Raw genomic sequence first — 25,869 nt, forward strand, 5'->3', positions numbered from 1 at the left:
ATGGGGCTAATGTGAGGAGCAGGAGGCAGTGCTTGTGAGGAACTACTACGGATCTGAACACACACAAGTGCAAGTCATGCTGGGTGTCAGTCACACTGTTGCCACAGGAACATCTCAAACCAATGAGTCTGAATCTGGTGACTTTGAAAGAAAAGGAACCCAGGCACCTTCTTTTGGCTGTGGGTCCCCTTGGAGCCAGTGCCCCAAAGAGAGCTCCATGACCACTGTCTCAGGGAAAGACCTAGAAATGTGGGGTTGGCCATTATTATAAGCAGAACTGAGCTTGATATCACTGCTGTCATGCTGTTTCTCACCTTGATTAGATTCCATGAAATTAAAGTACACAGACAAAAAGGGACTTCTGATTTCTTTTTAGAAATTTATTTCAAGTAGCAAAGCCAGCATCTCCAGGGTGTGTGACAGGGAAGATCAGGGCCATGGTGTCGGTGGAGGTGCTCAAGGAGCAAACAGGGAACTGCCCGCTGTGTGTGCTTAGCGGGGCATGAGGACTTAGGGGTGGGGAGGAGCTGATGAGATTGTGGGGACAGTGGTGGGAGAGGCTCCCCTGGACGAGCCTTGGGCCGTGCCTTTGAGTAATGGCAGAATTCCTTGTTACAGAGGAAAACTGTCTGCCCAGTGGTCTGAAAAACCTTACACGATGATAGAAAGTTATACACAACGTCTGAAATAACCCAAACCCAGAAAGCAAGCCCGGCTGGGTCTTCAGTAGAGAGTTTCTGGGACAATAGATGAAGGAGGAAGATTGACCCCTTTGTTGTCCCCTCTGTCACGAGCTTGTCCCGTCACAGCAGACGCCTGATCTCCTAAGCACACAGAAGGAGGTGATGACAAAGTAGACGGCACTCTTGAGGAGGAGGACGAGGTAGGTGTAGTAAGCAGAGTTGTACATGAACTGCAGCGGCACGGTGTCTAGGAGAAGTCATATGATTATTGCCCATTCTTTCAAAAGGACAGGACACGCCTCCTAACACCATGTGTGCGTAGTCACTCAGTCGTGTCCGACTCTTTGCAACCCCATGGACTGTAGCCTGCCAGGCTCCTCTGTCCATGTGGATTCTCCAGGCAAGGATACTGGAGTGGGTTGCCGTGCCCTCCTCCAGAGGATCTTCCCAACCAGGGATTGAACCCAGATCTCCCGCATTGCAGGCAGATTCTTCACCATCTGAGCCACCAGGGAAGCCCAATAAGGGGTGTGGTCACAATTATTTACTTCTGATCATCTACATTGGCGTGACACCCCTGTAACACCAAACCCCAAAGTAAACATTTATCATCACAACCACCACCACCAGGACGGCTCAGAATTCAGCTCACAGTTCAAGTCAACAACCTCAGCCAAATTCACTAGAACCTTCCAAAATATTAAAAAGCAAGGTTATACTTTTAATGGAGTACAGTAGGGAAAATCATTTGTGATAAATTGCTTTCAGCATTTTCTTCACCCTTGCCATATGTCTAAAAAATAATGAGTAATATTCATTAACCACTAACCAAATGCTAAACAATTTTCTGAGAGCTTTGCATGCAAATTTTTAATCTTATTTAATTTTTAAAATAACCTATGATATCATTATTTTCAACCCCCATTTTACAAATAAACTGAGGGCAGAGAGGAGTAATTTGCCTGACGTCACACATTTAGAAAGTACCAGGAACCACATTTCAATCCCAGTAACATGATTCTAATGAGCACATTCTTAGCTGTCATGTAGTTCTGCATCTCCACATTCAGTGCATACTCCAGACACTTGATATTTAGCATAAATATCAAGTCAAATCACTGGTTTGGAAGGATCTGATGGATTACACCTTGTGCATCAGTGAGATTATGATCAGGTTATGATCTGTGAAATTTGGTGGCATCTACAGTGGGTGGGGCAGGGTGTAGTAAAGTGAACATTGGAAGAAAGTGGTAAGCCCAGTTCTCAGAAAGTTTAGGCACTCATGCCTCACTCACCTGTCCTGAATGTCTCTCATCATAGCTGTGATATAGGCTAATTGCGCTTACTCTCCTTTGAAGTTTTACAAGAAATATATGATGTCAAGGAATAATTAACAACAGTGATGATGGATCTGACTTGGCTAAACGAACCACAAGGCTGAAGTCTGTTCCTGAGGAAAATTTCTCTCTTTATAGAGTCAGAACTCCAGAATCACTTGTATATGGTGTGGAAAGGATCTCAGACGGTGACATGCTCATAACTTAACTGCCCAGTGTCACATCAGGTGTTAGCTGAGTTTCAGGCCCCCTGACACATTGGGAATGAAGAAGGGATCAGCAGGACCAGAGCCAGTGCTTCTAAATTCACTAAGAACCTTCATGTAGGGAGAAGGGGCCACCAACTAGTACCGATCCGTGCCAGCTAAATGGATACCCTATGGAGACATTCCACTTAGGTGACCTTATCTCTGTAATAACTCAAAGTGAAAGTGTTAGTTGCTCAGTCTTGTCTGACTCTTTGCAACCCCATGGACTGTAGCCCACCAGGCTCCTCTGTCCATGGAATTCCCCAGGCAAGAATACTGGAGTGGGTTGCCATGCTCTTCTCCAGGGGATCTTCCCAAGCCAGGGATCAAACCAAGGTCTCCTACATTGCAGGCGGATTCTTCACTGTCTGAACCACCAGGGAAGCACTTCCCTTCAACTACTGAGTTAGGTGTAATTGTTCCCTATTGGCAGGTGGGGATCCTGCTGTTTAGCAATGTAAGTAATGTATCCACATCAATGCAACTAATAACCAAAGAACTCTCGTCTGTGATAGTTGGAAGCCCAGGTACTTATACCCCCAGCCAGATGTCATTGTGTCAGGACCTTGGTTTTTGGATTTCTTACTCTATGTCAATGTCTTAGAGGAGGGATTCAAATGTCCTGGGTTGAAATTCCAGATCTAGCTGTGAGACGGTACAAGGGACTTAATTAATTTTAGCTCATTGCCCTCATCTGTAAAATGGGGGGAAATTAATATATACCCTCTTAGGAGCTTTATGAGAATCGTATTTAAAATACATGAGAGACAGAGTATAAGGCCTTCTGTAAGAATATGAAACTCTCTATAAGCATCAGTTTATGTTATTAGCTATTAGCAACAACAAAAGACTCAACATACAGAAAAGCAACTTGGTATCATTTTTGCATAGTCACTGTAATCAAAAGCTACACAATTGAGTGAAACCCATTGTTGAATAATTCAGAGCCTATCACTGCATCCTCTAATTGAGAGTCACCTCACACCAAAACCAGTATTTACTGTGTTAAGATGACTCTTACAGAATGTTGGATTTACTTAAAAAAATGTGTAACTTAAAATATATGGACTGTGTAACAGTCTATATAATAGACTTACTTAAGATTTACTTATAGACCATATAACAGTCTATTTTGCAATATCCAGACTTTCTGATTTTCTACCTTAAACCAAGTCCAAAAGTTTAATTTATCTAGAGGAAAAAAGTGCTATAACATGACATAAGGGCAAATATAGGCAAAACTTACTGTTTTCATCTTTCAGACATGCTTTTGTAGAATTAGCGACTTCTAGAAGAGAAAATAGTAGTCAGTTATTCATACTTAACTATTTGATACATGATATATATGTATATGCATGTTTGTGTGTATGTATATATGTACACAATACACATACATATATATAAAATCTGCCCATAGAGACAGGAGAGATACTGATCAAATGTATGAATCTTAAAGTTTCAGAAATAATTGGTCTTTCCTACCATAAACCAGGAAAGTTCAAAAGGTAATTTCATGAGGAGGAAAAGAAAATGCTATAGGATGACATGAAGGCAAACATATACAAAAACTTACTACCTTGATCTCTTGCACAAGCTTTTGTAAAATCAGCATCAGTGACTTCTAGAAGAAATGAGAGCAAATATTAATCAATTGTCCACACCCATTATGACAGTGTGTGTATGTATGTATATATAAGTGTGTGTGTGTGTGTGTATACATATAATCTGCTGATAGACAAGTCAGTTGGTTCTTAAAACTATGAAAATTTTTAGCATCACCATTCCAGATAATTGGTCTTTTCTACTTTAAGCCAGAGAAGTTCAAAAGAAGTTAATTAATCAGAAGGGAAAAAAATACTAAAGCATAACCTAAAGGTGCATGCAAGCCTGCTAAGATGCTTGTCATGTCCAAGTCTTTGAGACACTATGGACTGTAGCCCTCCAGGCTCTTCTATCCATGGGATTCTCTAGGCAAAAATACTGGAGGGGATTGCCATGCCCTCCTCCAGGGGATCTTCCTGACCTAGGAGTCGAACCCATGTCTCCTGTGGCTCCTGCATTGCAGGCAGATTCCTTACCACTGAGCCACCAAGGAAGCCCAACATAAAAGCAAACATACACAAAAACTTACCACTTCCATCTTTCGAACAATCATTTGGAGGCTCAGTAGTAGTGACAACTGGGGTGAAAACTATAATAAATGAGAGAAAGTATTGTCAATTATTCATGTTCATTATTTGACAGTGTGCATGTGTGTTTATATGTGCATGTGTAACATATATATATGTATGTATGCATGTAGCATGTATATATATTATATATATAACCTGCTGACAGATTAAAACATGAGCCCTACAAATCCAGGAATAGTTCATCTAATACTATGTAATTCAGTAGATCTAATTCATATATTGTTTTCTACACATGACAGTGTTTATCCAAAATACAATTTCAAGAAATATTTGCAGAAAGGCAAACAGAAAAAGAGGCTGCTCTACATCTTCAGCATCCACTGCTGATATGAAGAGATGTTCCCAAGATGAACACATCCAATCCTAGAATCCACAACAGAGTCCCATGTTCAAGGGAGTCTGGCTCAGGTAAATTTCCCTTCTAAGCAAAGGAAAGCAGTCAACCTTTCCAAATCACACATGTTCCCAGTATCCCTGACTCATGATTTCTGAATTTGTGGTGTTTGTGGGCAAAATGAAAACAATATTAATAAGGCTAATAGCTAGTGAGCAACTATAACTAGCTTAACTACTTCACATGTGTTACCTTCTTTAATCTTCCAGTGACACTGGAATGAGGTGTATTTTGGAGGATTCCATCTTACAAAAGAAATAAGGATCAGAGGGAAAGTGACTGGCAGAGAGTTGTGCCAATGGTACCAGTGATGGCAGAGCCAGCATTCAAAGGATCATCGTGAGACATTAAATGAGACAGAGCCTGTGGGAAGTACTTTGTAAAATAAGCCACAGAAAGAGAAAGAAAGTAACCAATGAGCAACAGAATTCTACTACTGTAGACACTAAAAACATCTTCTTTTCCAGATATCTTAATTATTCTTATCAGTGACCTCGTTTATTATAGGAGGTCAACACTTCAGTGCAATTCCAGGGATAGAAAATTCCAGATAAATATTTGTAAAAAGAAAATGGATCCAGGCAAACGGAGTCACAGTGGTTTTTTGGTTTATGCCTTTTCTTCTGGATATGTTCTTATCCATATGGATTTGGTTCTGGTATGCCATTTTATGCCCTCATTGAGATCAATTTTCACTATAAAAATGAATTTGAGCTGTAAAGGCTTTGCAGTAAATGCCAAGAGTGAAACTATTAATATAATCATCCTCAAGAACTGAGCTTAATGTGTCTTAAAACACTCTCTCTGGGACTTCCTTGATGGTACAGTGGGTGGGAATCCATCTGCCAATCCAGGGGACATGGTTTCAATCTCTGGTCTGAAAGATTCCACATGCCACAAGGCAACTAAGCCCATGCCCCACAACTACTTAGCCCATGCTCCACAGCACAAGAAGCCATTGCAATGAGAAATCCAAGCACCTCAAAGAAGAGTAGTCCCCACTGACCACAACCAGAGGAAGCCTGCAGAGAGTAACGAACACCCAGCGCAACCAGAAAAAATTGTTTGTAACTTTATTTCTTTTGCTTGCAGTGACTATGTTCATTAAAGATGAACAAACTTCTTATTACTATGAATTGATTGAGGTGAAAAAGTAAAAAAATTTCAGCATAAACTGCAGTGTATACTAAGACCTCTTTCTCAGTCAAGACTGGTCAAAAACTTGGACCTGATTAGTTTTCTATCCATTCAAAAATCACTTCATGATTTGTGCTGCCAAGTGGATGTGATAGAATTTCAGAAGAGCCATTTCAAATCCTAAAAGATGGTGCTGTTAAAGTGCCGCACTCAATATGTCAGAAAATTTGGAAAGCTCAGCAGTGGACACAGGACTGGAAAAGATCAGTTTTCACTCCAGTCCCAAACAAGGGCAATGCCAAAGAATGCTCAAACTACTGCACAATTGCAATAATTTCAGATGCTAGCAGGGTCGTGCTCAAAATCCTCCAAGTTCGGCTTCAACAGCACATGAACCAAGAAATTCTGGATGTTCAAACTGGTTTTAGAAAAGGCATAGGAACCAGAGATCAAATTGCCAACATACGTTGGATCATGGAAAATGCTAGAGAATTTCAGAAAAACATCTACTTCTATGCCAAAGCCTTTGTGTGGATCACAACAAACTGTGGGAAATTCTTAAAGAGATGGGAATAGCAGACCACCTTACCTGCTTCCTGAGAAACATATGAAACAACAGACTGGTTCCAAATTGGGAAAGGGGTGCGTCAAGGCTGTATATTGTCACCCTGCTTACTTAACTTAGAGGCAGAGTATATCATGAGAAATGCCAGATGAGATGAAGCACAAGCTGGAATCAAGACTGTCAGGAGAAATATTAATAACCTCAGATATGCAGATGATACCACTTTAATGGCAGAAAGTGAAGAGGAACTAAAGAACCTCTTGATGAAGTTAAAAGAGGAGAATGAAAAGGCTGGCTTAAAACCCAAAATTTAAAAAAAGAAGATCATGGCATCTGGTCCCATCACTTCATGGTATATAGATGGGGAACAATGGAAACAGTGAAAGACTTCATTTTCTTGGGCTCCAAAATCACTGTGGATGGTCACTTCAGCCATGAAATTAAAAGACGCTTGCTCCTTGGAAGGAAAGCAATGACAAAACTAGATAGTGTATTAAAAAGCAGAGATATTACTTTGCCAACGAAGGTCCGTATAGTCAAACCTAGGTTTTTCCTGTAGTCATATATGGATGTGAGAGTTGGACTATAAAGAAGGCTGAGCACCAAAGAATTGATGCTTTTGAACTGTGGTGTTGGAGAAGACTCTTGAGAGTCCCTTGGACTGCAAGATCAAACCAGTCAATCCTAAAGGAAATCAACGCTGAATATTCATTGGAAGGACTGATGCTGAAGCTAAAGTGCCAATACTTTGGCCATCTGATGTGAAGAGCCATATCATTGGAAAAGACCCTGACGCTGGGAAAGATTGAAGGCAGGACAAAAAGGGGACAAGAGGATGAGATGGTTGGATGGCATCACCAACTCAATAGACAAGAGTTTGTGCAAGTTCCGGGAGATGGTGAAGGACAGGGAAGCTTAGCATGCTGCAGTCCATGGGGTCGCAAAGAGTCAGACACCACTGAGAAACTGAACAACAGCACACTATTCTTGAAAGTGAAAGTTAGTCTCTCAGTCGTGTCCGACTTTTTGCATCCCCATAGACTCTAGCCCACCAGGCTCCTCTGTCCATGGGATTCTCCAGGCAAGAGCATTGTAGTGGGTTGTCATTCTCTTCTCCAAAGTATCTTCCCAACCCAGGAATAGAATCCTATTCTCCTACATTGCAGGGAGATTCTTTACTATCTGAACCACCAAGGAAGCCCATATAATATTCTTAACTTTTATCAAAAACAAGAAACTTCTCAAAAATAGCATTAGAAATTTACTAAAGAATGAAATTTACAGAAATGCCCTCTTTAGCTATATGGCCATGAAATCCATGGGAAACATTTATTTCAGAAATTAAGTGCCAAGTATCACACATGATAAAAGGGAACTTGTCTCCCCTATGGTAATTATCACCATGAAACTTACCACCCTTTTTATTTTTTCCTTAATCACAGAAAAATTAAAACCTAATAGGACAGTTAGAGCCATGATTATATTAAACTGCACTTAACAAATTTGTTTATTATGTATTTCCTAGAGTAGAATGAGTAGAAATAGAAATTTAGGGCCGTTTCTGTAATCTCAGTGTTGATTAGTTTAAGGAAAGAATATAAATAATACAGTAGATGCATGAATAAATAGACCCATTTATGTTTTGAAATGCAATTTTTTGCTGACTTTATTTCATTTGCTCTTCATTGCAGTCCCAGGACAAAGCCAAGGCAAATGTTCAAGCTTGATTTGATCATTGGACAAACTAAGAACCAGAGAAGATAAAGACTTAGTTCAGAAATTCGGACTGGTGCACAGCCAACGTCAGTGCACATTTTATATGCTTGGTTCCCACTGCTTAAAAAAGGCTTCCTAACCACAGGGAAAAGCACACAGTGATTCCTCTGATGGGCCTGGTGGCCTGTGGTCTGTTAGGTGAATTACTCAGACGTTAAGCCCTGAGTCCAGTAAGTTAGAGGACCACCGTCAAGGTCAAGATACACCCAACACTTTGCCCCTACCGCGTGGACACGTCCAGCATCAGCTCACAGGGGCTGCTTTGGGACGTCATGCCTGGATCACAAGTGACCCTGAGTCATCCAGAAAAGTGTGCATTCTCTAGACTGTAGTGCATTCTCCTAGGACAGTAATTCACCTGAGTTTGTCCATCCACGCATTCCTCCAGACCTAGCATGTGCTAGGGCTACAATAAAAGTATCTTGAAAGATCTTTTCTAATAGCAAGAAATACATTCATTATGTACAGTGGGAATACGTTTGCACACTTTAGTCTCACCCGATCTTTAATTACAAATTTTAACTTCAAGGTTGTAAATAAAGTACAAATTTTAACTAAGACCATAATAAAACTGCAGCAGTAAATTATTCTCTTCAGTTGGTCAAAAAGGTCTTTCAAGTTTTTTCCATAACATCTTATGAAAAACCCAAATAAATTTTTAGCCCACTCAATACTTTTTGTTGAACTGCAATCTGGCTTCCTCATAAGAACATCATTTTGTCATTTAATAACCCACTGTTTCTGACTTATACTTTGAGTAAAAGCAGGATTAATGTGAGAATGACTGGTGAGTAGAGCATTCTTGAAAGATATATAAATGTTCTTATTTCCTGATCAACCAAGACAATCAAAAGTGAAATTTCTTTTTGCAAATTTGTTGTGCACTAAGTTGCTAGACACTTTCATATATTTTCTTTCATTTAATCCATACAAAGACCCTAAAATCATCATTGTGACTGTAATATTTTGGAAGATGAAACAGGCTGAGAAAGCTTCAAAATATTTTTTCTTTTTTGTTTTAATGTTCCCTTGACTGTACTATTTTAATTCTAGTGGAAATTTCAGGACATTTATGCTACCATTAAACAGAACAACATCTTAGAAAGACATGTTTATTTGACTTGACAGAAAAGTTGGGGTATTGTCTTTGAAAAACTGTGTTCTGGGAGGTTATTGTTGTTTAGTTGCTAAGTTGTGTCTGACTCTTCTTTTGTGACCCAGGCTCCTCTGTCTGGAATTTCCAAGGCAAAAGTACTGGAGTGGGTTTGTGTTTCCTAATCCAGGGGATCTTGCCAACCCAGGGCTCAAACCCATGTCTCCTACATTGGTGGGTGGATTCGTTACCACTGAGCTGCTAGGGAAGCCCAAGGGAGGTTATATTTATATTTACGTTTATATTCACCTACCTTGTTTCACTACAGGAAAAAGAATCTCTTGATCTTTTCTTCCTGCATTTTTCTCATGTTTGACGATAGATATGTGCTCTTTCTTCATGGAGTTTTCTGTCACTGTCAGCCAGCTAAGCTTCATGTATGTGTCATTGGTCTTCATGGTATTTTCCTGCTGGGATGGCAGAATCCTGTTGCCATTCTTTTCTTTCCAAGAAACCTTAATAACATCAGGGAAAAATTTTTCCAGGAGACAAAGATACGTTGCAGCCTGTTGATGGTTGACTTCATTAATTGAAGGAAGAAAAATTGTGGGTTTGGGGAAAGTATCTGCAGGAAGTTTTTTATCTGCGGAGGAAGATAGAAAAGAATTTAAAATGGTTGTTAGAGAAACACGGAGAACCATGGAATAAACTAGCATGTAATAAAAGGAAGAAAACTTGTCTCTGAATTAGTGCTCACCATGGATTCCTTTCACAGTGGATTGTAAGGGACTTACTATCCTTCTTATTTTCAATAGGAAGAGATGTTCAAGAGGTTATGTAGCTTGCCCAAAGTCACAACTAGCATAGTAGAACCTGGATCACACATTGGCCTTTGTTCTTTTTCCACATGGTAAGATGGGTTATGAGTTTTATCTCCTTCCAAAATTCATGAACACATTTATTTTTTAACATCTCTTTTGTTCTATCATAGTGGAACCTGTTTTAAAGTGGATGGATGGGCTTTCCTAATGGCTCAGTGGTAAAGAATCCTTCTGCCAAAGTAGGAGACACACATTCGATCCCTGATGCGGAAGATCCCACATGCCTCGAGCAACTAAGCCCCTGCACCACAACTATTGAGCCTGTGCTCTAGCCTGAAGACAGGACTACTGAGCCCTTGTGCTGCAGCTATGAAGCCCCATGCCCTAGAGCCCAAGCTGCAGACAAGAGAAGCCACTGCGATGAGAAGCCCACACTGCAATGACGAGTAGCTCCACTCTCTGAAACTAGAGAAAAGCCCATGTTGCGGCAAAGAAGATGCAGCACAGACAAAAATTAAAAAAATAAAATTATATTTAAAAAATGAAGCGTTTGGGTGTGTGGTGGGAATGAGAATGGGGGAGAAGTCCAGGTAACTCTGATAGTTTCTCTAGAAGTGAGAATCTTTGACTTTTTACTTTTTCTCAAACTTTTAATTTTATATTTGAGTATAGCTGATTCATAATGCTGTGTTAGTTTCAAATGTATAACAAAGTGATTCAGTTTTACGTATACATGTATCTCTTCTTTTTCAAATTCTTTTCCCAATTAGATTGTTACAGAATATTGAGCAAAGTTTCCTTCCCTGTGCTATATACAGTAGGTCCTTGTTGGCTATCCATTTTAAATATAGCAGTGTGTATATGTCAGTCTCAAAGTCCCTAGCGGTTCCTCCCTCCACCCTTCCCCCCTGTAACCTCAAGTTTGTTCTCTGAGAGTCGGTTTCTATTTTGTAAATGATTTCAATTGTATCATTTCTTTTTAGATTCTACATATAAGAGATATATGACATTTATCTCTTTCTCTGTCTGAATTACTTCATTTGGTACGGCAGTCTCCAGGTCCATCCATGTTGCTGCAAATGGCATTGTTTCATCCTTTCTAATGGCTAAGGACTATTCCAGTATATATACATACACACACACACACACCCCATGTCTTCTTTACCCATTCTTCTGTCATTGGACAATTAGGTTACTTTCAGGTCTTGGATATTGTGAATAGTGCTGCTATGAACATAGAGGTGCTTGTATCTTTTCAGACCATGTTTTTTTCTGGGAATATGCCCAGGAGTGGGATTGCAGGATCATATGGCAGCTCTATTTTTGGTCTCTTAAGGAACATCCCTACTGTTGTGCATAGTCACTGCACCAATTTGCATTCCCACCAACAGTGTAGGAAAGTTCCCTTCTCTCTACTATTTTCCCTTCCTATCCTGTTTTGTAACTTGTGCTCTCTTTGGCCACATAACTCATCCTCATGTTTTGCAACTCTGTGGAACTTCGCTTAACTACTCTGGCATGAACCGTATTTATCTTAGTTTGTCAACAAAGGTCCGTCTAGTCAGGGCTATGGTTTTTCCAGTAATCATGTATGGATGTGAGAGTTGGACTATAAAGAAAGCTGAGTGCCAAAGAATTGATGCTTTTGAAGTGTGGTGTTGGAGAAGACTCTTGAGACTCCCTTGGACTGCAAGGAGATCCAACCAGTCCATCCTAAAGGAGCTCAGTCCTAGGTGTTCATTGGAAGGACTAATGTTGAAGCTGAAACTCCAATATTTTGGTCACCTGATGTGAAGAGCTGACTCATTGGAAAAGACCTTGATGTTGGGAAAGATTGAAGGCAGGAGGAGAAGGGGACGACAGAGGACGAGATGGTTAGATAACATCACCGACTCAAAAGGCATGAGTCTGGGTAAACTCCGGGAGTTGGTGATGGACAGGGAGGCCTGGTGTGCTGCGGTTCATGTGGTCGCAGAATCGGACATGACTGAGCGACTGAACTGAACTGAACTGATCTTACTTCTCATATAAATAAATGTCAGTAGGAAATTCATTTTATTTTTAGACAATATACAGTCATTTTTTATAATGGGAATTAGTGTCCCTGCGTACTTGACAATCTGTGATGTTGAACTTACAGCTTCAAATGTGGATTCACCTGCCCATTTCTGAAGTGATGGGATTCTTCTGGTGGGTTTCTAATTTTATATAACATCCAAACTTCAGATCTGAAAACTTTCAGATTTTTGAGTGGAGGAGTTGATTGTTTACAGTGCCTTGAATTTGGAAACAAAATAGCAATATTTCCAAAACTTCTAATAAAAATGTATAATTTTCTGACATGCTTTATAAAAACCTTATCAAGTAATGCACTTATCAGAATTTTGCTTCACTTTAGAGAATGTTTACCAAGGCACATTTTCTTTTGAAATTTCATTTCAAGTTTAAGCATGGTTAAGAACGCACAGTATTTTGACTCTGTGTCTCCCCCAGTTTTAAATCTACCCTATAAGTTTGCTAAACTTCTTTAGAGCTCCATGGTTTACTGTGTTTTCATCTGCTAAATAAAGTATACATATAATTAAAAATTAAATGTATGCTTCCTGAATTTCTTATAGACATGGTGTCAACATATATAACAAAACATAGTTTGCAAATGATCCCACTTAAATGCTGGAATGTTTCTTGATTATATGGTTAAAGTACTGGTTGAAATTATAAATGTTAAAATTCCTTCCAATTTATTTCCAAATGAAACACAAATACTTTACTCATATTCTCTTTGAGCTAGTTTAGCATTCTGAGGTCAGTTTCTTAAGAACAGAAAAATCAAACTTCTCATTTGAAAAGAAAAAGAAAAATATTCTTGAGAAATTTTTCCTCTGTGGCAAAATTCCTGAGTTTTCTACTAAAGAAGTAAGCAAACAGAGGTCATTTTAAAACTTAATGTTGTAAATACAGTTAGGTCCTAGTATGTTTAATTTTATACACCTCACTCATGGTGTAAACTATTTTATTGATTATAATAGTAAGATACTGTATATTTCTCCCATCACATACTGTGTTTTTATTGCTTAAGAGTACTCTATTTTTCCTTATATTTTATAAATTAAATAATTAGAGCTATTTCACATTTAAATAAGCAAATTATATTATGACCTTTGTATCTGTATTTAATTGACTTCATATCACAATCATTTAACTTATAAATTAAAATTTTTCTGATAAATAAGATCATGAAGCCCAAGTTTATTGGCTAAGGGCCAATAAATGTTTGTGTTAGAGGTGATATCAGTGAAGTGAAAGGATTCAGATGTAAAGCACATAGAACAACAAATATAAAAACAAATACATTTTCACTTCATTTTTCTTGACAAATAGAAAGCAGTCTGTTAAAGAGAGACAAATACCTCCCAATTCAATTCTGTGTGTGTGAGTGGACAGTAAGATAACTTTTTGTTTAAGGAGTTAGGAGTACAACTGCATCCTCTGAAGAATTTCTCTTCTGTCAATATTTTTGGCTGTAAACAACTCTCCTTCCTGGGTGCAGCTTTTCCTTCGCATTTGAATGGAGTGTGGACATACCTATCCAGCACCGACGATGTGTTACACAGCATGTCAGGGACACTGCTGACAGGCTTTCACTGAATTCAACCGAGGCCAAAGAATAACTGACCAAATGCTCATAAACAGTAAATGGTAGACCCAGACATCCTGATCAGAGTGACTCCAAAGCCAGGTTCTTTGAAAACACCCCTTTGCCATCAGGAAAGGAAATGTGTCAGCTCACAAAACTTACCTATAATAACCAACTTTGGCCTTGAACCAAACACTTTCATGATGATCACATATATTATACAGGAACCCTTTATATAAGTCCACATGTTCACAAAGCCAAATCCTACTATATTTTCGCAAGTTGTCTATTGTATGCGCTAAGGATTTGTTTTAATATCTTTCCTAAACTCCTACATCTAATCCCCATTTGCATTCCCATTTTCCCAAACATTTTAAACTATTATTCAAATTTGTTTCTTGCCTTCCCTCCACTACCTTGACAAAAAAATGCCCTTCTTCAGGTACTTACCTAGGACGAAAACTTTTGTTCCGTCACCAAAGATCATGTTGTTTAAATTCCACAGTGATTCAACTTGTGGCAAAAACTTTAGACTAATTTAGCTTCTCTGAGTTCTTTAAATCCTATTGGAATCATGACAGCCTGGGATACGAGAGACCAAGTTTCTGGTCCTGATTCACTTTGCTCATAACAGGTTCCATGGCTGAGCTAATCAGATTAATTAAAGCTTTTGGTGTTTGTTTATTTGAAAACACAGTGTTAGCATGAATCAGTTCGATATCCCTTTTAATGCTGAAGTGAGACCAATATGAAACAAGATCTTAAAAAGTGATTTTATTAAAAATGCTATGGAAAAGAAAGACCATAATAATTATTACTATCATTATTATTAGTGATTTCTTATTATTAGCTGACTGTGTGCTCCAACATAATGTTTTAATATCTTTGGACCAGGGCTTGCCCTTACTGATGGGAATTCGGTGTTTTGGGGTTACAACTGAGTCTGTGGCAATTAACTGTGAAGATTGGTTCCTTTTTTTGCCTTCTACTATGCTCCACATGTCAGGAATTCTCAAAGCCGTTGTCACAGGACAGGTGCTTTTCATACACACAACTTAAAGGCAATTGTTTGTCTAGTCTTACCCGCTATATTTTCAGGGTTAAGCAACTCAAAGGGAACATTGGCTAAAGCCTAATATGTATAGTCAGTATATGGAATTACTTCACTTGTGTTGTCCAAAACAAATAGCTTCCCCCTCCTGTCCAATCAACAGCACAATTAATATTTTTCCAAGCTTTTACTAGAAATTTCAGCCTCAGACTGACTTCTCTCCAGCTCATGTGTAGATTTCAGCTTGCAACTCTTGGCCTTCAAGGCAGGATGATAAGAGAAATGGTAGGATGCCTGGTTCTCAAATCCTATTATTGTCATGTTGGATTGTGAAAACCTTACCTGCCTGACCCTATCTGCTGAGGGTCACCATCTGTGAATGACAATAAATGTTATGGTATCCATAGCATTGATGAACTGGCAGTATAAATGGGTTTGATTAAAGATCATTTCTTCCATTTTATAAAGTGGATGTTGAAGACTATATCCCATCTTTATTTCACTTTTCTCTTAACTTCGTGTATTAAAGTCCTTTTCTAATTTTATGTTGTAAAAGCACATCATATTAAAAAATTTGGTGTGCTTATTTTATCAGCTAATAAAAAGTATGTATTCCACCACCTTTTCATTTTTTTCTTTTTAATATTCACTTTTTTAATTGAGCTAGAGCAGACACATAGCTCTCTTACCATTGAGCATTAAAATCTTAACCTGTGCTTTCTGCTAGAAGTCCTTTTTCCTCCTGCTTCCCTGAGTGCCTTTGATCTTATTTCTTGCCCTTCCTGTACATGGCATTTTGTATCTTAGGTCTTCACAAATAAATTTTGGAAACACGCAATTTAAATAAACAGAAGCACTGTTTTCACACACGAGTAATGATACAAATTATAACCTATTACAAATTAAGAAGTAAATTAAATAATCCATTTAAAAGATCAAGCTACAGAGGAGTAAATGTTCAGAATACAAAAACTTAGACTTCATTTTTCTCACCTTGTGTAAAGGCCCAGACTCTGTCCTTTGGAATAAACAAGTCTCTACTGAATCCCAATATTTGCCACAGTAACTTGTTATGTGACTTTAGGCAAGGACCTGAACTTCTCTAAACCTCAGTTTTCTTATCTGTGGAATGGGAAGACAAGGATTCCTTTTGAGGAAAAGATAAGGCACTGAAACTACTTATCATGATGTCTAGCCCTCAGTAAATAGTAGCCGATATTATTATTATTCTCTTTAGTGGGACATTTTGGGGTCATTTTATCAAATTCTTTGGACAGATGAAAATATATGAATTTCATTAGCAATAACTATTACATCATTTGAGAAAGAAACAGGCTCATCAATGCAAAATCTGTTGTTTCTCTGGTAACCACAGGCCATAGAATACAGGCCCAATCAAGCCAGCATCTAGAAAGCTTTTCCACTGGACTACAAGCTGTTTGAGTGTTGGGATTTGTTCTGTCTGTGTCTTGTTCACACTTCTGTCTCCAGCATCCACACAGAAACTGTCCTCAAAAAATGTTTGCTGAGAGAATGAGCAGGTGAGGATGTCCAACGACGCAGACTCTTTTCATGGACTTTGGAGCTGAGATGGCTTGAGCTCACAAATTCCATTACACTGGTCCATTTCCAAGCAATGCAGCAAGAATTGTCATGACATAAATTCTGACTGCTCCCAGCTTCCCTCTGTGAAGCTAGAGTAATAAGAAGTGGGATTTGCAAATGTTATATAGACATTTATTATAAGAAATTTTGTTTGCACTGCTGTTAGGTCTTAGGTGAAAATCAGTACTACAGGTTTTGCAGGTTATTGGGGAAAAACTATAGAGAATAGAAAATTTTTGAAATTCTCACTTAATAAACCATTTATAAGAAAAGGAATTTTTTTTTGTAAATTCCTTTACAAAAAAACTTTACTGACATAATGACATAGTATGGTAATGGTGTAAATATATTGAAACATAAATGAAACAATGAAAAAGATATGGTCCTTAAAGTATTTTAATATCTAGCCTGAGTCTCTTGTGCGTGTGTGTGTTTGTGTGTGTGTGTGGATATTCTAAAAGATGAATTTCAGTGGCTTACAAGCAGGAAGTAGTTTTGTTTCCATGTACATCCATATACAATCGCCACTAGCTACAAAACTGTAGTTCTCATGATGAGGCCAAGTATGTGGCAGTCAGATAAGGGGGATTGTAAGGTTTTTTTTTTTTTTTTTTCTTAAAAGCACCTATCAGTTTTTCATGACTAAAGTAAAAATAGAAAAGAAGTTACTTACCACAGGGAGCTACTATGAGCTTAGTTCCTTCTCCAAACATCTTCTTCCAACCTGAGCTGCCATACTGGTTCAGGCTCCTACAATGATCTCAGCCTTCACCTACCTTCATGAAGTGACTAGCAGTTTAACAACTTTGGGCTGGCAATTTGACCTTCTGAGTTCTTTTGGAAGTCCTTGATAATAGGTTTTATGGCATCTGATATAAATTATAAGTTTTCCTCAGATCAATGGGCCCAAATATCTGTTTTCCATGGTGGACTAATCATTGACAATACTGATAAAAAATGAAAAGGATAAAAGCAGGAAAAGAAGAGTTTGACACTAGCAGGTTAACCACCTGTTCTACTTTCCCACATTTCCAGGAAGAGGATTCAAAGAATTAAGACATTTTAAAAAATTTCCAGGTGCTCAGCTGTGTTGAAACTGCTCAGAGTTCACATCAAAGGAAAAGCTCTTCCATTCTCACAAACATCAGGGCTGCTCAGTTAGTGATTTGGGAATATATTTCTGAAAGGAGGAAACTCTTCAGTAACTGAAAATGCAAATTTGCCAATTCACGTGTACTTGAGAAATGTGGACAAAGTTCTCCATTCATGGGGTAACATGATTCTGTTTTGGGGGGACGGAGAGTATTGTTGACTTACAATGTTGTTAGTTTCTAAGATGAAAACCAATAATACATGTTTTGCAAATTATTGGGGAAAGGAGAACGATTTTTTTAAAATCTTAAATGATAGAGAAAATTCAGAAAAGTGTTTGTCACTTAATAGACCATTTACAACAAAGTGATTCAATTATACATATATATGTATATATATATATTCTTTTCCAATATGTTTATTACAGGATATTAAATATAGTTCCCTATGCTATACACTAGGACCTTATTGTTTATATATTTTACATGTAATAGTTTGTATCTGCTAATCCCAAACTCCTAATCTAGCACTTTCCCACCCCTTCCCCCTTTGGTAGCTATAAGCTTGTTTTCTATGTCTGTGAGTCTGTTTCTGTTTTGTAAATAAGTTCATCTGTGTCATATTTTAGAGTCCACATATAAGTGATATCACACGGTGTTTGGGTTACTGTGTCTGATTTCATTTAGCATATCATCTCTAGGCCCATCCATGTCACTGCGAATGGTGTTATTTAATTCTTTTTTAGGGCTGAGTAGTATTCCATTGTGTATATATACCACCTCTTCTTTATCCATTCATCTGTCAACGGACATTAGGTAGGTTCCATGTCTTGGCTATTGTAAATATTGGTGCTATGAAATTTGGGTGCATATATCTTTTTGAATTATAGTTTTGTCCAGATATATGCCTAGGAGTGAGATTGCTGGATCATATGGCAACTCTATTTTTAGTTTTTTAAGGAACCTCCATAATGTTCTCCACAGTGGCTACAGCAATTTACAGTCCCATCAACAGTTTAAGAGGGTTCCTTTTATTCACCATCTCTCCAGCATTTGTTATTTGTAGACTTTTTAATGATGCATTCTGACCAGTGTGAGGTGAATCTTCATTGTTTTGATTTGTATTTCTGTAATAATTAGTGACAGGCAACATGATTCTTTACCACAATAATTAGAAATGAGAACACAAGTTCTGTGATGACTTATTATCTTTCATAGGCTAAAAGAAGAAATTTGTAGAATACTATTTTACCTGAAACTATAAATTCCTTATTTAAACTAAAATTTGAGAGCTAAGGCCAGTTCTCTTATGATGAAAGAAGAAATGTCTTCCAGACTGTTCTGTAATCTTAAGCCACTCAATTGGATAAAGAGAAAAAGCAATAGCCAGAAGCAGCTGAATGCTCCCCTGAGTACAGATGAGCTGTTCATTTGCCAGGACACAGACAGGACTGACCCTGACCATTCCCATGTCCACTCCAGACCCACCTTGTCATTGTTAAATCTGTTACTGCATCGAGCATGGTGCCTTCCCTGTGGAGATAAATCTATATGATAGATATTATTGGTACAAAAGAAAAATGTTAAAATAAAGCTGTAATTCTTTAATATAGTGTTTACACTATATTTTCAAAAACGGTTGCACTCATTAGCTCCTTTTATGTAAATGATGGTATTTTGAGCCAAGAAACAAGTTTCCACACAGATGGGGATGTAACATAAGGAAGGATGATCAGGTAGAAAATGATAGAGCTGGTATGCAAACATTTCTGTAATACCAAATGCCCACCGTGTGCTACAGTAGGGAACGTGGAATCATTCAATACTGTTTTTCATTCTTTTTAAAACAATTTTTAGTTCCTTTTGGAATATAGTTGATTAACAATGTTCTGTCAGTTTCAGGTGTACAACAAAGTGATCTTAATTCTAATTTTGCCTATTACCTTCTTGATTTATTTGCTATCTGACACTCAGTGTTCTAACTCTGAAAACACAGTAAGAACACGTTTTGTGTCTCACATGTCTCACATCATTATATATAATGATGTCTCACATCATTATATATAATGATGTCTCACATCATTATATATAATGATGTCTCACATCATTACAAGGAAGATGCATAGCACAATCCAGATATAACACAGGAGTTCAGTGGATCCATGACCTGTATTTCCTTCCTCTCTGTTCCTTCTCTTTTTGGAAGGAGGCAGGTCACAGAGATACTACGGAGGGGACCTAATGTGGACTGGGGTACACCCTTTGCATCTCCTTAGTTCCTTGACTTGAATGATATCATTGGTATCTCCTGACAGAAGAACTCTCTGTCACAGGGTCCTAGAGATCTCAGCCTTGCCTCCCAGTACACACTCTGTGATGGAGCTTCATGGTCAAGGCTTCGGGGCAGCCACACCCATCTTTGTCCTTCAGGGAGATCCCCACCCATCTCACACCTAAGGTGAGCAAGGAAGGAGCTGACTGTAAATGTCCTATTTTTCCTGTGCCAAAGAGGTATGGAAAATTAATGTCAGAAAAGTTTGATTCAAAAATTCATGACTATATACCAATAAAGTTTTTAAAAAATTAGTAAAAATCTATTACTATTCTACTTTATCACACTGCCCTCAATGAACATGACCTGGGCATCAACACAATACACAGCCATGCCTTTGCCATCCTGCATCCCTCACTTTGAGAGAAACAGACTAGCTAAAATGCTTCCCAAAGTAAGTGACAGTCTTGGGACCATTTCTTTCATCCTGGCAGTGATTACCCTGAAAACGAGATCACCCAAGGAAGATATACTCTAGGTTTCTAAATATGTCTCAGTAGGATTTTCACGCAGAAAAGAGCTAATCTATCACCGTGGAGGTTGCAACTGACATTAAGTGGTATAATTCCAAGAGAGAGACATTTTGGAACGGTTATATTTTGCTTTAGACCTGAGAAAACTGATGCCTAAAAGCGTGAAAATCTTGCTCAAGGTCACAGAGCTCATAAGTGAAAAGCCAGAGTCAGTGATGGGTGAGAATAGGGTTCACGCCATAGTCGAGGTTCACAGCAGGGGCACTGGGCTGTCTCCTCCTGGGGACTGTGGACCGTGTATTAATAGCTCTGTAAGGACATGGGTGACGAGCTGGTTCTTGTTGGCCACACTGTCACCAGTTCAAAAAATTCACTCTCTGTGGAGTCTGGCATTGGTGTGGCTGCAAGAACAGGAAAGAGTTGTATTAGGATGATGGGGAAGATGAAGTGAACGAACGTGAAACAGAGCTAGAGTAAGCTTCTGTCCCCTTTACCTCCACCTCCTCTAACACATACTGGGGAATCTCAGCTTTGAATTAGGCCTTCAGGGAAGTTTTGGGGGTTGTGCTCTTTCAGAAGGAAAGCATATATGAATTATACATTTCTAACTGCAAAATCGGAGCTCAGGGAGGTAGACAATGAGTTTAGGAATCTGCAGGACCAATTCAGAATTTTTCACACTTTCCTTTTATTAATTGTTTTTACCATTGCTATTAAGCTGTACATAAACTTTGAATTTCCACTTGAAAAGCGTCTAAATTCAGCTTAAACTTCAAAAAGATTTTATTCTCTCCCTCATACAACATCAGGGGCTTTCCTATTTTGGGGTTGAAGAATCAGTGACACAGGCTTTTTTTTCCCCCTTCTTTTCATAAGAAGGTAGTGAATATAGTGATAAGTGATTTGTATGATTTTCCTGTAAATGCAGAGATCAGAGACATTTACTTTTAGCTGTTCAACCTTCTCATTTTACAGAAGAGAGCAGAATAGCCAGAGATTCACTCAAAATTCCATATGTGGTGACAGTCAAGGAGACGTGTATAACAGGATATTGAATATAGCTCCCTGTTCTATACAATAGGACCTTTTTGCCAATCCATTCTATATATAATAGTTTGCATCTGCTAATCCCAAGCTCCCAGTCCTTCCCTCCCCCATCCTCCTTCCCCTTGGCAACCACATGTCTGTTCTCTATGCCCCTGAATCTGCTTCTGTTTCACAGATAGGTTCATTTGTGCCATATTTTAGATTCCACATATATGTGATATAAAAGGGTGTCTGTCTTCCTATTTTTAACTTACTTCACTTAGTATGATAATCTCTAGTTGTATTCGTGTTACTGCAAATGGCATTATTTTATTCTTTTTTATGACTGAGTAGTATTTCATTGTGTATATGCACCACATCTTCTTTTTTTTTTTTTTCCATTTATTTTTATTAGTTGGAGGCTAATTACAATATTATAGTGGTTTTTGTCATACATTGACATTATTCATTCATTTGTTGATGGAAGTTTAGGTTGTTTGCATGTTTGACTATTGTGAACTATACTTCAAGGAAAATAAATTAAAAAGAAAAAATAAGGAGAAGAGTAAAGCAGAGAACCTGATGTCTCATCCAGGGTTAACTGCATCACCATGAGGATTTTTATCAACTCAAAGTCAAGAATGTCAGGCATGCCAATAGAGGAGGATGCTGAGACATTGCCAATATTGTTTCCTGGGCTTGGAACTGCTGTCTCTTCCCCCGCAAAATAGTAACAATGGGTGAGAAACTTAGAGACTGGAATCAGGCATACACTTCCAGGCTCAGCTTTCAAACATTTTGTGGCAGATCTACAGTCCTTCACCCTTGAAATCACTTATGTGACATTTTATCTATGTATCCTTCGAGGGAAATGATCAGATTTTTATATTTTCAGTCAATACCAGAACTATCCTTTAGAAATAAATGTGAGTCACCAATTCAAGCCATAGACGAAAATGTTTTGGCTTCCGCATTTAAAAAAAAAAAAAGGACATTTAAAACGAATATTAGGACTATATCTACTTAGTCCAAGATATCCAAAATATTTCAACAGTAAGTCAATATAAAAATAATTAAGGAGATATTCCACTTTTTTTTTTTCTGCGACTATCCTCAAAATATAGCTTGTGTTATAGACATACAGCCCTCTCAGCTTGGACTCTTGAACTAAGTACATTTCAAGGGCTCAAAAGCTGGATGTGTTCAGTAGCTGTTGGACTGGGCAGCCCAGATTTTCCTCCAAATGCTGCAGACAAGCTGAACTGGACGATCTTTAGAAAAGTCCCCGCCATCTGCACAGCTTTTTACCCGGGTCAGCTTTAGCTCCCACCAGAGTTTATCTGCAGAAGCCCGAGAGTGCGGGGAGTCGTCAGGATACTGAGAGATCACCCCAGGGGGACCTAAGGGACCCGGAGGCGGCGGCAGTGGCCAGGTCTGGGCGAGCAGTGGGTCTCGGAGCATTTTGTGCAGACCCCGGGGCTGCGCGCCCCGCTGTGCCGACCTCCAGGCAGCGCAGTAGTACACGCCCTCGTCGCTCTTCGCCAGCTTCATCAGGGACATGGTGCAGCTCTTGCCATCCGCGCCGCGGGCCGCGCTGACTTTATCACCTCTTAGGACCGAATCCCACTGCACATCCCGCTTGGACAAGGCTAGATAGAGAAGCCTCTCGGGGGCCTGGCCCTCCAGCTGGCGGAACCAGTGGACGTAATCCACAGACCTACTGACCCGGCAGGACATGGTGACAGCTCTGCCCGCGTGCCCCGCCATCACGGACGGCTGCAGCACCCTGAGGTCCTGCTGGATACCTGCAAGCGATGAGAGAGGGCCGGTGAGCCCGCAGCCTCCGGGCGCGTCCCGCCCGGCCCCCCGCGGAAGGCGCGGGCACTCACCTGGAGCCACGAGGGCCCAGAGGAGGGCCAGGCGGCCCAGCGCGGCTCTGTCCCCTGCCCCGAGGGAAGAGCCCATGGTGGTGGGGCTCAGATTGCCCGGAGCCTCCACACCTGGGTGTGTGATGGAGGTCAGCTCAGGGTCTGAGTGGGTGCTTCTCCCGGGCTACCGGGGCAACTGGTGAGAGAAATAAGGGAGGGGCGGAGGAGGGAGGGGCCAGAGGGAGGAGACAAGAGTCCGACCACAGGGTGAGGGGTGGAATGATAAACGAGACAGTTCTGAGAAGCACTAACGGATATTGGTGGAGTAACAAAATAGGAATACAGAGATCGGTGATTGGGCATCAAATGTGCTTTGGCAGTGGGCTGATTTATGTTTATTGTTTTATTAAATCCTGAAACCTTGTGGGATAAATAATATCTTCGGTTTAGAAATGGGGAAAGCTGGGGCTGTTTTATTTCATCTTGTTTTAACTTTTATTTTAGAGTATAGTCGATTTACAATGTTGTGTTAGTTTCAGCTGTACGGCTTTGCTGTACTATACTATAAAATAAAAGTTAAAACAAAATATATATCCTTTTCTAGATTCTTTTCCCATATAGTTTATTACAGAATATTGAGTAGAGTTCGCTGTGGTATACAGTAAGTCTTTGTTGTTTATTTTATATATGGTGGTGATTTAGTCTCAAAGTTGTGTCCTTTGCTTTGCGACCCTATGGACTGTAGCCTACAAGGCTCCTCTGTTCATGAGGATTCTCCAGGCAAGAATACTGGAGTGGGTTGCCATGCCTTACTCCAAGAGATCTTCCCAGCCCAGGATCGAACCTGGTCTCTTGCATTGCAGGCGGATTTTTTTACCAACGGAGCCACCAGGGAAGCCCATTTTATGTATAGTAGTGTGTATATATTAATCTCAAATTCCTAATTGATCCCTTCCCCAAAGGAGATGGTTTTTAAGTCACTGCATGCCCAAGAAGAATTAGGTTGGGATTTGAAGCCAGGTCTGGCTGGAGACAAATCTCATGCTCTCTTTGGCCACTTTATCCCCACAGAGCAGTGAGTGCCCTGCTAATGTGGGAGCAAAAGACAAGCCCAGAACAACCATCCTTGCTGAAAAGTCCTGCTGCTATCTGAGCCAGCATTGGGTTGTATCCTCCAAGGGTACCATCAGTGGGAGACTAAAATTTCCAAATAATATGATAGCTGTGTAGTTTTGGGCAAGGGGTTTCACCTCCTTTTTTCCTTCTGTGAAAAGGGAAGTCATGGGGTTGCATGGAGAGTAAACAGGATCATGTGAGCACAGTGTGTGGTCCAGTCCCAAAGGCAGAGAAAGAGCTCAGGAAACGGAAGGGCTTATTGTTTACCTTGAACCTGGATGTGTGTGCATGCTGTCATTCTGCTGTGTCCAACTATCTGTGACCCCAGGGACTGTAGCCCACCAGGTTCCTCTGTCCATGGGATTCCCCAGGCAAGAAAACTGGAGTGGGTTGCCATGCCCTCCTCCAGGGGATCTTTCTGACCCAGGGGTTGAACCCAAATCTCCTGTGTCTCCTGCATTGCAGGTAGATTCTTTACCTCCTGAGCCACTGGGGAAGACTGAATCTGGACAGTTTCTAGTAAATGATGTCTGGGGTCCACTTAACCTGGAAACTATGGGGAAGATTGCAGTTTTGGAGAATCAGGTGTGTGTGTGTTCAAAGGAGGACTCCTAAATTGAACCAGGGGTCAGTGGGGACCAGGGGACAGGGCCAGGTCCCCCTATCTCTGCATCAAATCCTCAGAAATTTTAAAGATAGGGTACTGGGAGGGATCAGCTGAAGGATCCACCTGAAATGAAGCTTCGAGAATAAAGATAGCAATCACTTCCAACTGAAATACAGGTTCCTTTCCAGTTATATTAATTGTACCCAGGGCCTCCTTAGTATGTATTTTTTAAAAAATCACTCAGTCGTGTGTATACCTATGCTAATTTTCAGGCTAATTTTGCCTTGAAGCCCAGGAGAAGGGGTGGTGAGGGTATGTTGAGGAAAGCGGACTTGGGTTGGGCAGGGAAGCTGTGAGTCCCTCAGCACATGCACCAGGCCTAGTTCCTGAGCTTCTCTTCTGCAGCACAAAGTCAGACATGCTCAGCTGCAACCTAGATGAAAGACTCAGTGTCCTGAAATGAAGGCTTTGGTGAGGTGTGGGGCCAAATATAAAGCTAATGGAATACTTGCTGAAAGAGTATTCTGGGACTATCATTTATACCATCCTGAGATGTATAGCTCAGCTGTGGTGAAGTGTTAAGTAGAAAATAAAGGGACAATTGAGGTGACATCTACATAGAAAAACAACAGTGGAAAGAAAGACAAGCAGTGGCAGTTGGAAGCCTTGTACTGCATCAGTGGTACTCAACGTACTTCAACCTGTCTTTCTTCAATAGTGTTCAGACATAAAACAGAAATGTGGGCATGTGAATAGTCAATCCCTTTCTAAAATTTATTATAAAAATAAATCCTTTGATAGCCTTCCATATGGTTCT

At 39.7% G+C, this 25,869-nt stretch overlaps 1 gene segment (V, D, J or C); it reads right to left on the reverse strand.

Moving 5' to 3' along the window:
• Nucleotides 1-359: 359 nt before the first annotated feature.
• LOC133072246 (T cell receptor gamma constant 2-like) lies at nt 360-23,523 on the reverse strand. The segment is given in 8 exon segments: nt 360-930; nt 3,515-3,556; nt 3,845-3,889; nt 4,400-4,459; nt 9,739-10,068; nt 14,334-14,416; nt 22,963-23,266; nt 23,351-23,523. Coding segments are annotated over 8 exon segments (1,083 nt in total).
• Between the last annotated feature and the right edge of the window lie 2,346 nt (nt 23,524-25,869).

This window comes from Dama dama, chromosome 18 (assembly GCF_033118175.1).
Source record: "Dama dama isolate Ldn47 chromosome 18, ASM3311817v1, whole genome shotgun sequence".
Lineage (NCBI taxonomy): Eukaryota > Metazoa > Chordata > Mammalia > Artiodactyla > Cervidae > Dama > Dama dama.